General features: G+C 40.0%; 1 protein-coding gene across 1 annotated transcript in view; it reads left to right on the forward strand.

The window, feature by feature from the left end:
* Positions 1–466: 466 nt before the first annotated feature.
* LOC311151828 (dermatan-sulfate epimerase) overlaps positions 467–14049 on the forward strand; it is a gene marked incomplete at its 5' end in the record, with an annotated part of 173213 nt that continues 159630 nt past the window's right edge. The window contains 6 exons of the mRNA XM_084202520.1: positions 467–559; positions 2458–2549; positions 4170–4241; positions 5815–5921; positions 7517–7596; positions 11277–11358. Of these exons, the coding sequence (XP_084058646.1) occupies positions 467–559; positions 2458–2549; positions 4170–4241; positions 5815–5921; positions 7517–7596; positions 11277–11358 (526 nt within the window). The remainder of the gene's footprint in view (positions 560–2457; positions 2550–4169; positions 4242–5814; positions 5922–7516; positions 7597–11276; positions 11359–14049) is intronic.

A 14049-nucleotide genomic window follows, 5' to 3' on the forward strand; every position in this document is an offset into this window, starting at 1 on the left:
ATACGCTAATCGTCCCCGGTAGGGCCCTTGCGGTGTGGCACCGGCTGTCCTTTCACTAACCAAGGCTGACTCCTGTTCCCCGCCGGTTCCCTGCTCACCAGGTCCCAGCACACACCCCCCGGAGACTCGCGGTCAGCCAGGCGAGCGGCAGCCCTCCGCTCCCGGGCCTGCCCCCAGGCGCACAAAGCCGCGGCGGGAAGCGTGCTTTTCGAATTCGAGCGCTCGGACACGCCTCCGGCCATCCTCCGTGCGCCCGCCCCTCCATGCCCGGGCTGGCCGAGGGGCTGTGCCGCAGGTGAGGGCGGCCCCGCCGGGGCGGGGCGGAGCGGGCCGAGGGTGTCCCTTGGGCTCCGCTCCGCTCTGCCCGGCTCGACTCCTCAGGAAGCGCCGCCCGCGCTCCTTCCTCCTCCCGCCTCTTTCTCCTCCTCCTCCGCCCGCCTGCGGCGGCGGTGGCGGCGGCTCGGCGATGCAGCAGCACTTTTCCCTGGCTGAGTGCGACGTGGTGGGCTTCGACCTGGACCACACGCTCTGCCGGTACCACCTCCCGGAGAGCGCACGGGTGAGTGCGGGCGGCGCGGCGCGGCCGAGGGAGCCGCGGGAGGGGCCCCGCTCCGCCCCGCTGCCGCCGCATGCCCCGCCGAAGGCAGAGCGCCGGGGCGCGGGGCCGGGACCCCTCCGGCGGGGGCAGCGAGCCCGGGGCCAGCTGTCTCTGACATCCACGGAAGATAAGAGAATCGCAAGTGCATCTCTCGCCGGGCGCTTCCTCAGCAGGCCTCTCTGCCCGAGCGGAGGGGACAGCCATGTCTCGTTCCTTGAAAATGGTTCTTCTTTCCTGGCCGTAGCGGCGCTGAGGAAAAGGTAGAGCCCGCCCGCTAAATCCAGAGATGCTGCAGAGTGTGGAGCCCGCAGCGCTTTGGACCTTTGCGAACTTTCTGGTGCTTAAATAAAACGCCGAGTTTAGAGGCACGCGGCGCCTTTGACTTAGCCCTGTGGTCTCTTTCGAAGAGAAATTGCTGCCTATGCTGTGCGTTCCCGCCCTTGTCACTTTCATTTTTCAACTTCCTGGTAGTCTTACATTGACATTTGTCCTTCTCTGTTGATGTTAGGACTCTGTTCTGGAGGTATCTTGTGTTGTGGATGCTCCTGGTGTCTCACTCTCCCCCTTTCTTTGTCTCCATTCATTTACAGTACATTTTGCACTGCACAGGACTCCCACGCTAATTGCAAGATCATTTCAGAATTTGGTATAGAAACAAATGTTTATGAGCTGTCCCATTTATTAATAGGCATCCTGTGCTGAAAAAGTGCATTGCTTCCCTTAGCTATGTGTGAACTTAAGTGGGGAGGCATCTTGCTTACAAAAGAGGATTCCACGGTAACAATAAAATGTATGTGCTCTTAAATTTCTAGGTGGAAACTGTGTAACAGTAGGCTTACCTTCCATGTTCTTGCCATGCACGAGCACATTCTTGCTGATACAAATTCTGTCTGATGAAGGCAAACATTAGACAATTGATAACTATAAGAGTTTTTTTAAAAATGGTGACAAACCAATGAACAAAGTGAAGAAATAATCCCAAAACTTTTACTAAGCTTGATGCACTCTTCATCTTCTCACAGGAGACAGAGGCAGACTGACACATGCCTGTTGCATGCCTCCTTATCTCTTGGAAATAAGAAATACTTTAAAAGGCTGATAGGCCCAGCTGAAGATGTAGTTAGTTCTTACTACTCCAATGTTGTCTTTCATAATTTGTCTTTCTGAGACGTTATTCGTACTAATTCCAAGAGCGTCTGTTGTAATTAAAGAGAAAAGGCCAGGGAACAGCATTAATGAAAGAACCACAAGAAAAAGAGAGCAATTATTATTTTTGGATAATCGTTAAGGACATGGCAGCATCTCCGTAGAGCTTCTTGTAAAACTTTACCAGCACAGTGCATTAATAATTTGCTGAGTGTCATGCTAGGCCATTTGAACTTAGAAATAATAATTGTTTATTCAGTAGTTGCCTATTTTCTTCAAAATTTATTCCTTCAAATACTTTTAAAACGCCCTTAAGGATAAATGTTTACTGGTTTAGTTGCCGCTTGTTGAATCTCAGTAACCACAACATTTAAAATTGAAAAAGAAAATAAAGCAAAAAGGATGATTGGGGAGGAGGAAATAGTGACTATCCTTGATTTCCCCACAGTCTTGAAGCACAGGGACTGTAAAGTAGAATGTTGTAATCTGGGTCGTGGTGAAGACATTGCACCAGAACTCTTGTGTGTGTTCCAGTCATGACTGAAATAACCTCAGACACTATTTCCCAGTGGAGGCAGTGGGACAGGGCCTCTAGCTCCATGGTTTGATTTTGCTTAGGAAGCATTAACACTTGCATCTTGCCACTTTTCAAGGAAGCAGTCTTTGATCTCACTTAACCAGTATAATGAATGCAATGTTTTTTTCATTTGTAGCTAATATATGATAGTTTTGCCCAGTATCTGGTAACAGAGAAGGGATATGACGAAGACTTGCTGACTCTAGCTCCAGACAGCTTAGACTTCTGGTGAGTACATTGAAAATAATGTCATTCCTTTATGCTGTAACTTTTTTACAAAGCTCAGAGAACAGCATCATTTATTAGGGAGTTGATGTTGTGGTTGTCAAGCCCAATGGATGAATCCAAAATTACAGTTCCAAATACTTGTTCGAAGAAGTATTTGTCATGAGATACTTCTAACATGGTATTTTGAAGAGGGAGCTGAGCATCTAATCTTGCTTTGTCTGTGCTTCCCGCTGTCTGGACACAAGCCTTTTAGTCTCACTCTCTTATTTTATGTATCATCTTTGTCTTTACATTCTATTCAACAGTAACCATCAGATTTCAGCAATTTTTACCTCAACAGATGTTTTGTTTGTGTAATCCCAACAGCCTTCTGAAAAGCCACGGAAAGGTGGCATGCAAGGAGGTAGCCCTTGGGTGGCACATCAGGCACAAAGCCATGATGAAAAAGACTGAAACCCAGTCCTGCTCTGAACTCAGTGGTCTCTGAGCAGAAACTTAATTTGAATCTTGATCTTTTAACTTTATAAGGTTATTATCTAGGCCATGGGGGTAGAGACTTGAAGGCCAAATAATCATTAGATATAGATACACACAGATTTTATTTTTTTTTAAATAATGTGTGTATTCTTGTGTAATGGTTTTTTACAATTCAGTATTTGACTGGAGAGTTTCCAGTGAGGTTGATTTCAACTTCCATGAGACAAGCAATGTATCTATTTATCATATTTTGACGCCTATGATGCAACAAATCCTTTTTTCAGCTCTAGATATCTTGGGTTTGGTCTCTCATTGAAGCAGGAGGTTCATTAACATGGACCTGCAAGTCCACAGAGCTGGTAACGAGTGTGCCATCGGCTTCTTGCCAAGGAGTCATTCATGAAAGGTTGGCATCTGCTTGCTGCCTTCATGGCATATATTCTTTCCTTTGGGGGCCTCATAGAGGATGAAGGTGCCGTTGCTTCCTCAGTCTTGTTTATTCATTTGTGTTCTAATCACTGAACTCTGAATTCATTTTGCAAAGAACCTAAGCAAATCTGAAACATGAAGATTTATTAGGGAGAATTAGAAACTCTTGCCAAGTGTCTCCAATGCTGTCAACTTTTCTCCTTGTTTGTGATGGCAAACATGGCAATGCTTCTGCTTCATGTGTTCTGAGCTTACTGAGTTGCCTCCTTTAGAGTGATGTTCTACCCCCTCTTTTCTGTAATAACTGGTGTAATCAGTCAAGTAATAACTAAAGGAGTTGCCACCAAAAAAAAAAAAATCTTTAATGGAAGTGACTTAAATATCACATTTCTTAGTTTAATATGTTTAGACCTTAAACCTCTGACCAATCTATATAACAGTCCCTAAAATCACTGGGCATGGAACTGGTTTTATTTAGTAGGATTTTTCTATGTAGGGAAAATCCAGTCCTCATTGTAATAATACTCACTTTCATATAGAGATGATTGTTCAAGCATGGAAGTATTGGAAGGGTTGTGACTTTTTTGGTTTTCTGTAGCATCATAGCTACAGAAGCACCATAGCTTCTGTAACTGCATGTCACTGATAGATAAGAAGACAGTCCTCTGAAAGCACTAATTTTTTGTTTCTTCCTTAAAATTAATTTATTCTTAGTTGCAAAGGCTTGGTGTTGGACATTGAAGATGGAAACTTCCTGAAACTTGCAGAAGATGGAACAGTTTTAAGGTAATATTGACAATAAATCTATATTGTTAAATGCAAGTTGTATTGTTAAATACACTAACATTTTATCTCATTCCTAAATAGCATCTCTCAATTTTATAAATATTTAAAACACTTATTTCAGCATGCATTCATTTATTAGATGTAAAAGTTTAAATACTCTTTGGTATGTGGTGCTTAGTTTCTTTTAATGTTACATATGGAATCTTTTGGTAATGTTTTAATGTTAGTTGGTAGTAAATAATACCTCATTTTTAATAAAATCTGAGACTCTGAGGACACATTGATCTCGAAAGTGAATTCATTTTTTTGGTGGCTACCAATGTACTCTTTGTCCAGTTCTGCTAAAATCCTGGGTAAGGTTTTTCTTTGGGTTGAGAGTAACCTGGCTTGGGGGGCAGTACTAATGACTAATACTAATGACTGGAATGATTATTTTCTTTGTGCTGTAGAAATTCAAAATTCTGCAAGTTTACAACTTATAATTTAAACAGCCTGAGATAAATTAACCACAGAAGCTGATGCATCGTTCACTTTCGGAATTCTGGGGGGTTTCCGGGTTTCCGCTTAAAAGCTATTTTGCTTTCAGTTGTCACTTTCAGTAAATTCTTAGTTCTTCAGTTCTTCTTTCTTGCCTTCCTTTTTTGTTTTGTTTTGTTTTGTTTGATATAGAAGACTGCTATTTGGAATCAAAAATCTGAAAAGTAAATGTTTCTAAAATATACCAATCCTAGTCCCATTTCTCCCTAATTTAGTTCCAGAATGAAAATCTGTGTAATTTAAAATGCAAGAAAGACTCTACTTTTTTTTTTCTTTTGATAACTCTCTGAAGGAGCTTGAAGATGCTAAGGAAAGTCAGATATCATTAAAAGAAGAAATAAATACTTTTGAGTCACTACTGTGTCTCCCAAAATTCATTTAATAGCATGAATTTTGGAGTACTGAATGCAGAATTCAAGATAACAGGGCATATCTCATTAAAGGGAAGAGTTGGTACAGGGTTACCTCTCTTGACATTGCTTCAAAATGCCTCTCATGCATTTGCTTCAAAATGGGACCCAATTTGATGGTCCAAGTAGTTAATTTTTAATGCCTAAAAAGGCTTGTGCGTACTTACGTATTAAAAAGCTGCTTGCAGGGCTCAAACTAGCACTTTTCTATAGTTCTACCCTTCATTCTGTGATGTTACCAGGCTTCAGAATGATGTATAGGCTTTCTGCACTGTGCTTTATTGTGCAGTGTATATTGATAGCTCTAGTATAGCGAGTGTCCTGACACAATTGAAAACATTCGAGCAATACAGAGTGATTGTGTTAGCAGGTGAGGCACAGTAGCTGTGCCCCCAGCCAACCAGACCTTTGTGTAGTAAGGCCTTTATCGAGAGCTGGAATGTATATGATAAAAGCTTAGTAGGTCCTGGGAAACTTCTAAGCTGTAAAGAGAGTCAGTTTTGATCAGCTTGCATGCACTGTAATTCAGTTGCAGTGTGTTACTTTGCACAAGTTGTAGTTTGTATGTTTTCAACTCTCTTCTGTTTTGTTTTGTTTTGTTTTTTTATAAACAATGCATCGAACAGGGCAAGCCATGGTACAAAGAGCATGACATCCGAAGAAGTCCTGGAGATATATGGAAGGAAAGAGTGGAAGCATTTTAATACAGTCAGTGGGATGGTTTCACGCACAGGTAGCTATACTTTAGCATGTCCCCTTCTTTGAAATGGCTCTGGTCCCTTCAGTGCCTTGTACTGTTAGTTCTTAGCACAGATTTGTAAAAATATTTGGACTGGGAATTATAGGAACAGGTAAATGTATTGGGGAAGACTTGGTTTTTATGGGGTTTTTTTTAACTTCTAGTACTAGAAGTTAAAAAAATAGGCATGTTTTGGTTATAGTGATGGGCATACTCTCTTGCTGAAGTAGACTGATAAAACCAGTACCATGATTTAACCTGAGCCAGCAACAGAGGACCATACAGCTGCTCATTCACTCCCACCCTGCCTAGGCCTAGTGGGCAGGAGAATTGGAAAGAATGGTAAATCTCAGGGGTTGAGAACGATTTTTAATTGAAATGATGAAATGTTATGATAATAAATATGCTAATGATACTACTAATAATTATTGTAATGATAAGGAGACAGAACCTCAGAACCCAAGAGGAACAAGTGATGTGCAGTACAATTGCTCAATACCTGCTTACTGATATCCTATCTCATTTAGGACAAATCTTAAATTTTTCTTCATTGTTGACTTGTTGCCACCAGTTCCATTAGTGGAGGCCTAGGTGCAGGTGCAATGAGCAAAAGCAAATCTAGAAACAAAACTTCTCCCCTTGCATTTGAAGTTCCTGTGTTTAAGACAGGAGTCACTTTGAAGGAGCTGTGGTTAAGTTTCCATTCTTGCTCTGTGTTTCCTCTCTGTTTTAGCTTGATCTTGGCAGTTGAGAGTAACACACAGGAAGTGATAACTTAAGGTGCATTTTGTTATGTAATGGAGATACTTTCCTTGAGATTTTGTTGACTGCAAATGCAATACTTACTCTAAACTGCAGGTAATCTTTTGCAAAATGGAGGGAGAGAGAGGTTTCCTAAGGTTATATAGGAAATGTGCTTTTCTTTTTCACTGAAACATGCACTTGGTCTCTGTTGTGAATGTTAATCCCCATTTTGCTGACTTGTGCTTGAATATACCTAAGAGCACAGACAAGATCATGAAAAAAAAAATCGCTGGTGAAGTAATTTCACTTCTTGAGGAGTTTGTTGAGCATGACCATAGTCTGAGGGGACATTTGCACCCTCCTGATATAGTTCTGTTTTCAGGACTGATGTAATAATGTGAGCACGCTTCCCCTTGGGCCAAGGCACTGTCCACAGCATGTGTGTGCAAAGGACATGAGTGTGTCAGACCTGTCCAAATGTCTGTGAACTTTTTAAACGCTTCTCTTGTGTTTGCACTGCTAGGGAAATAGATATTTTGGAAGAGTTGAAAAATACTGTCCTGAATTAAAACTCATGGGTTTCCCCCTTTTCTTTCACCTGGGCTTTTAGAATCTTAAAATATCTTATTGAAATCTCACTGCCTTCATATAGGTAAACAACTTTTAGTTGCCAGGTATGACAATCAGAAGTTAGCCTTTGTTAATGGAGACTGGAAAACAGATAATGCTTACTACCAGTAAAATCCAAATAGGCGCTTATATTATGAAATGTAATTTTTTTTTTTGTGATTAAAGCATACAATACAGGAGTGTTTAAAGTGTATTTTTTAAATTATTTTTTCCAGCTAAATACTATTTGTATGATAATTATTTTGACCTGCCAGGAGCTCTCTTGTGTGCAAGGGTTGTGGACAGCTTAGATCAGGTAAGAGCTGGATTGTTTGAAAATTATGTATTGCATTTTCTTTTTTTTCCACCACCACATCTCTTGCATGCATTATTAAATGCATACAAATTGGGTATTGAACAGCATCAAGGTCTTTTTCTCATTTGGACTATTCTGTATTAAAGTTGTCTCTGAAGATAATTGTGAGCTACATGGCATGTTCAAAATAAAAGTTCTTCCACCAGAGGGCACAAATAACTAGGATACTAATGGAAATATGCTGTTTCCTCAATTTTACCCTGTGGTATGCACGATGTACTTCTTAAATTCTCCTTTAATTATGCTTGATTGGACTTGAAATAAATATAGTATAAGTTTCCTGAATTACACAATTTGCTAATTTTGCTAATAAGTTGTTCAAGAGTGAATGAAGCTTCATTTCATCCTTTTTTAATCTTGTTTTTGTCCTAAGTACATTGATCTGTGTACACAGATATCAATACGCCTCTGGCATAGTATCTTTATTTTTTTTTTCCTCTGATAAACAGTAAATTAAATTCTTAAGGTGGAAAATACAATTGCTTGAACCTTTTTCAGTGCTTTTTAGGTAGATAGAATGTTCTAAATTCTGCTTTTGAAATTTGGTGATAATTGGTCTGTAAAAGGTTTAAATGTTTAACTTGCATGCAGCTGGAAGTAGGAGAGTAACTCATAGAGTAACTGTGTTGGTGTCAGAAGAGTACTGAGGTACTTCTGGCCAGAGGTACCAAAGTGCTGCAGGGCTGAAAATTGTCAGGATTTAACCTTGTCTGCAGAGTGAAAATCCAAGCTGTGAGATGAATGTCTGGAGTTTCATTGGATATTAGGTGGCTTGCTGCTTTAGCCTTCACTCCAAAATAGCATGCTGAGTAGATTGCTGCCTAAGTCCAAGGGCTGCATGAAGAGTTAGCTAAAACTAGCTTATCAGGGGAGCATGCAGGACAGGTACTCGGTAAGACTCTTAATTTTCTGCCTGATTAATCTCCTTCCCCTAAGCTGTTCACAGCTTAGAAACCTGTTGCAGTTGTGACACCTGTATTGTGTTTACTTTATATTTAATTTAGACTCAGCACAAATCACCCACTTATTAAGAGAGAAAGCACATCATAGCATGTGTGTAGTAAGCTTTCACATCCAGTTACTAGCTCACAGGCTGGAGCTCTGACCTGGGATCAGTGCCACGTTCAGCCAGAGGGAATTAAACCCGTGCCGTTTCTCCGGAGAGCCGTGAGAAGTGGGTCAGGCAGCCTCTTTATCTCCTAGCAGTTCTCAAGTATTTTATTGGACGTCTGCCCTGTTTCAACAGGAGGGCTACAGTAATTCCCTGGAAGGTTAGCATCAGCCACTTGAGAAAGATGCAAGGTAGGAGGTGGTCAGCCTCTCCAGCCCAGAACTCATGCCTGCAAAATGCTGCATCCTAAGGATCAGAAAGCATCACATTTTCTTCTTCCACATTCCTAAAAGAAAGTAGAGTCTTCTGTGTCCTGTTCTGTGAGCCTGCCTACAAAGTGCTATTTTCTTAACCGTTTCCAGACAACATTATGGAAAACTTTCTACTGGAAGCAGATGCAAGAATTACTACATTTGGGTTCAGAATGGGTTTGGACATGAGTTGGATGCTGGATGACCCTGCACTGTTAAAAATGTATCTGTTTTTGCTGTGTCCAGAGCCAGAACTCGTATGTGTTTTCAGACAAAGCATGGGAGCTTCTTAGTGTTTTTGATCTTCACGCTGATGAACTAAACAAAACAATGCTTTGTCTTGATGGTTCAGCTAATAAAATCACATTTTGTAACCACACCAAAATCATGGTGGATTGGGTGGCTATGCATGCAGTTTTCTCTGTGCTTTTTGGAATTGGTCAGTTTTCCTTTATATTTTGTATGCAATGGCTGAAGATCTGCAAGAAATTAGTTTAAGTTACTTTAGTCTCCTCTGAGTTGAAATGTTTTGAAGGAAGTATACCCAGTTTTAAATTAGTATCCCTCTGTCCTCAAAACAGCACTCTGAGGAGCTTTTGGTTCAGTTCACTGATAATTTTTTTTTTTTTAAGAGAAACAAGCAAAACAACCCAAAACTCCAAACTAAGGGCTAAGTCAGCCACATAGAGTGTGAGGGGAGAAGGCAGTTAAATCTGTCTGTCTTGAAAAGAGCGCTAGCTTAGGCTACTTGCATTGCCACTAGACAGGTGGTCCCCAGTATCTCCTGTACATAGCTTTGAATTATCACCCTTGGTTAGTATCCTTGGCTAGCTGAAGCTGACATATGAAACCTTTTCTCTTTATTAGCTCTTTTGTGTATTTCTGTGGCAGTTTGCTGTAGGAATGGATTAAAAAAAAAACTTCTGAAAGCCATAGCACCACAGCACCATATCTTTCCTGCTCTTAACCTGTAGAGCTGATGGATGATAAACAAACTATGCTTGTCAGTTATGCACAAAAGACCTTGTTTGCATGACTTGCCAATTGTGAAAGTAAAGGTAGACTGTTCTCTAGAAGCCTCCATGACAGGTTTGGACTGAAATAGCAGTTTACTTCAGTATATATAAGCTACATGGTTTTGGTTTTTGTTTGGCACTGATAAGGGTTTAGGTTTGGAGTTTTTTTCAGTTTCTGAATGTTTCCCTCTCTACAAAATGCTTTATGCTTACAAAAAGCCTCATTATTCAGGTATCAGTGCAGGTATCAGTACACAGAGGGCAGCAGTGCCCTGAAACTGCTAACAGTTGCCTTGAAATTTATCCTGATATAGATGTGGAAGGCCTGTAAGAGCATTACAGAAATACTTTCCATGACACATAAACTCAAGACTATACCACCTGCTTTACTGCTGCCAAATTGCTGTGTAACTGAGCACCTCTTACAGGATCTGTAGCTGATCCTTTGCTCTGTAATACTGGCTAGCTGTAATTGCATCTGTTTCATTCATCACTACTAAAATTTGTGGTGTTTGAGAGTGCTGTGGGGCTCAGTTGGTTGAGGTTTTCCTCTCCCATGTGAGAGGCTGAAGGGGAAGCTGAGGTCAACTGAAGCTCTGCTGTGCCTGGGAAGCTTTCTAGGAATGACTAGAGACTGTTCATAAACGTGGATCACCTTCCTCTGTCCTTCTGCCAGAGCTGGGGTTTGGCAGTCTTCAGAGCACAATGTCATGAGTGCAGGCTTCTGGATGAGTATTTTATACCATGTTTGGGGTAGGGTTCATGGCAGAAGGACATTTCCTCTAAATTATAGTGAAGGGATTTGCCAGTTCTTAGGGTGGAAGGTGAAATGAATGCCAGGCATGTTGATAATATCAACATGCTGATTAAGTTCCGTATCTGCAGCCCTCAGCATTTCTTATTCCCAAATGTCAGTGGGATGGGATGCTCATTCTGTAGGTTGCTGTTATAGCTGATGCCCCTTTTGGCTGTAATGTTTGAGAGTTCCTCACAAATATTCAGCATTTTTCCTTTTCCCTTCCTCCTCCCATCGTAACCCTCTAAGAGGGACATAACTTGTCTGCAGTTACCCGCAGTTAATCTGGGTGCTACTGAATTCTGATGTCCTGAATCCTACTGTTTTAAGACTGTCTTACTCCATATAATTTTGTTAATGCATGGCTTTTCTGTTACTGTTTCAATATGAAAGCTTGTAATAGCTGATACTTGATATAATGACTGGGTTCCTTTTGACACTTACAGCATGATGGTCAGAAAAAATATGACTTCTGGAAGGACATGGTGGCTGCTATCCAACATAATTATAAAATATCAGCTTTTAAAGGTAAGTGGGTTCACTGAAGACTCACTATAACAGCTGAAAATATTACCTGTGCCTGCCGGAGCAAATATGTTTGCAAGTACACTGTAGGCTGCTCAGCACAGCTTTTACTTTTCAAGTTTATAAATAGTTGTATAGTAAACACATGTTTTTCCTGGAATAAAACATCTTTATCATAACTATTTTGGTTTCATTTCACTGCTTTGATGTCTTTAGTAACACTTCTGGTGTGCTACTTCACTCAATATTTCAATTTTTATTGCTATTTCAACTCCTTTTAGAAGGACAAATGGTTTCTTACTGTGATTGATATGGTAATGTGGACATCCTTGAACTGTGTTTGAATCTATTCCTTATGATCTTGTAATGATATATAAAATTGAAAATTAATTGGGGAAAGAAATTCAAGTACTAATATTTGATGGTTTTCTTTAGCACTCTAGTTTTGATTAGAATTCCTCATGTAGTATTAACACAATAGAGAGGTTTTGAACTTCCTAACATTTGCAGAGGACAATTTTTTAATAACAGTATTTCTCCACCCAAAACCAACATTGTAATACTGTAATATAAATTAGAGTTGGAAAACACCTTGGATACTGTTCAGCAAGAAATTATTTTCCTTCCTTCACAGACATAACTTCAGAGTTACTCTCAGGCATATAAAATAATAAATTGATAATAAGGGCTAACCATTGTTTGTGTATGCAGTTAATTGAAATTATTTTTAACAATATTTATTGTAAAATGTTTATATGCAGCTCAGTTCTAAATTCTGCACTACTATTAGAATTACCTTGGTTGATGCAACATTCACTAGACACAAGGTATAGTGTGGACTTTCTTAAAACTCACATTTGTTCACCTCAGCTGTCCCACTTGCTGTACTTCTTTCAAATGTAATTGACAAAATTGTTTCAGAGAGATTCCAAGCAAAAATGGAAATTGATATCAGGATGCAAATGGTAAAAGCCGGCAAGATATTCCCAAACTGCTTGCTTTGTTGTTGTTACTGTGTTTCCATTGGAGATTAGAGTGTGGTTGGTAGTTATGATTTTCCCTGGTAACTCATTTGTACACAAAATAAATATATCCCTTCTTTTCTGCCGATACAAAATCAACACTAATCAACTGTAATATTTTTTTAGAATTTTTGTTAATTCTTTTCTTCAAACTGACGCCTCTTTTTTTTAGAAAAGGTGTGGATCATGCAACAAAAAGCATCATTTTTAAAAGTGTTCTTTGGAAATTAATGAGATCCAAAAAAAAGCCTAAACTTTGAAGTCATACAATGTGTCTGCTTGTGTGTACACTTGGACATATATGTTTATACCTGTCAACCAGGTACCTATTTCTATATGTAAACCTGGAATCCGCAAACAAAATTTGCAATATGACTTCATCCTTTCTAGCTTCTATCAGAGGCACATGCATATAGGAAAGTGTAGTAAGTGAGAGGAAAAAGTTTTCTTGGATAAAGCTCAGTGATATCAGAAGTGAAAAAATACAGATTATATGCAGTACTCAAATATTGTAATACAAGAAAGTGATATACTCTGTCATGTGTCACTTTGAAAGGCTTCACAGTGGTTTTATTTTCCATTTAATAAAATGGTCCAGTAGCTAAAGCACTGAACAGGGAGTCAGAAGAACCAGAGATATTTTCTTCCTGTATCACTTACCAGTGATATTCCCATGGAGCATCTCTTTTTGCTTCAGGTCCCTCTATGATACAAAAATAAGGGTACTAATCTTCCAGCACTGCTGACAAAGTGATTTTTTTTTCCTCAATTTCACATCTCACATAACTTCCTGAGGAAACTCTCAAACCTGGATCCCGACATCTACATACCAGGAAGCCGCAGTGTCTATCATAGCCCAGAATCTGGCCTGAAAACCACAGCCTTTTGACTTAACTCCATGTGTTGTACAGGGTTTAACCCTTCAGAGAAAAGCAGTGCTCATTAACAGTTGAGGTAAAATTTCAAAGGCAAACTTATTAAGTGGTCAGTTGAGGGGACGCAAAGTTCCCAACTGGAAACGCCGTCCTAGCAGTGCCATTGTCAGTGGCGGAGCAGAACGACTGACCGCTTTATTTTTTTGAAATCCACCAAGTGTTTGCAGTTCACTTTGATTTGTTGTCAGTATGCCCTTGTGTCTCTATGTCCCTTCTCTTTTTCACAGGATTTTTTTTGATCATAATCAGGTGTCTGATGGATTTTGCTTTTCATTGTCTTAGCTATGGTAATTGCCTTAGATAATTGCTCTATGATATTTTTTTTGGATGGCTCTTTCAGATAGGCATGATTGTCCTGACTCAACTTGATGAAGAGTATTAACCCACTCTTCTCCTTGTAAAGAAGTGAGGAACTGAGCCTTGCAAAAGGAAGGGGGTTCCCAAATAGTCTTGCATTATTTCGGACATGCCGTTGTGAAAAAAAAACTCAAAAAAATAAAGGAAAATCTATGAAACAATACTATCAGGAAAGCATGGTGTCAGATAGCAATGAACACAGATATTGGCAAGGTGGTCATTTCTTACCTAGTAATACCTGCAAGACAGCTCTCTTCAACTGATATCCCAGCTAAGGATTGCATTACTTGAGAATCCATTTTATTCTCAATAATTTTTTCTTATTACTGGAATAATTTGTGACTGTAAGGTGATTAACAGTACCTTGACTGTGTTGGATT

Source organism: Fringilla coelebs, assembly GCF_963513975.1.
Source record: "Fringilla coelebs genome assembly, chromosome: 3".
Lineage (NCBI taxonomy): Eukaryota > Metazoa > Chordata > Aves > Passeriformes > Fringillidae > Fringilla > Fringilla coelebs.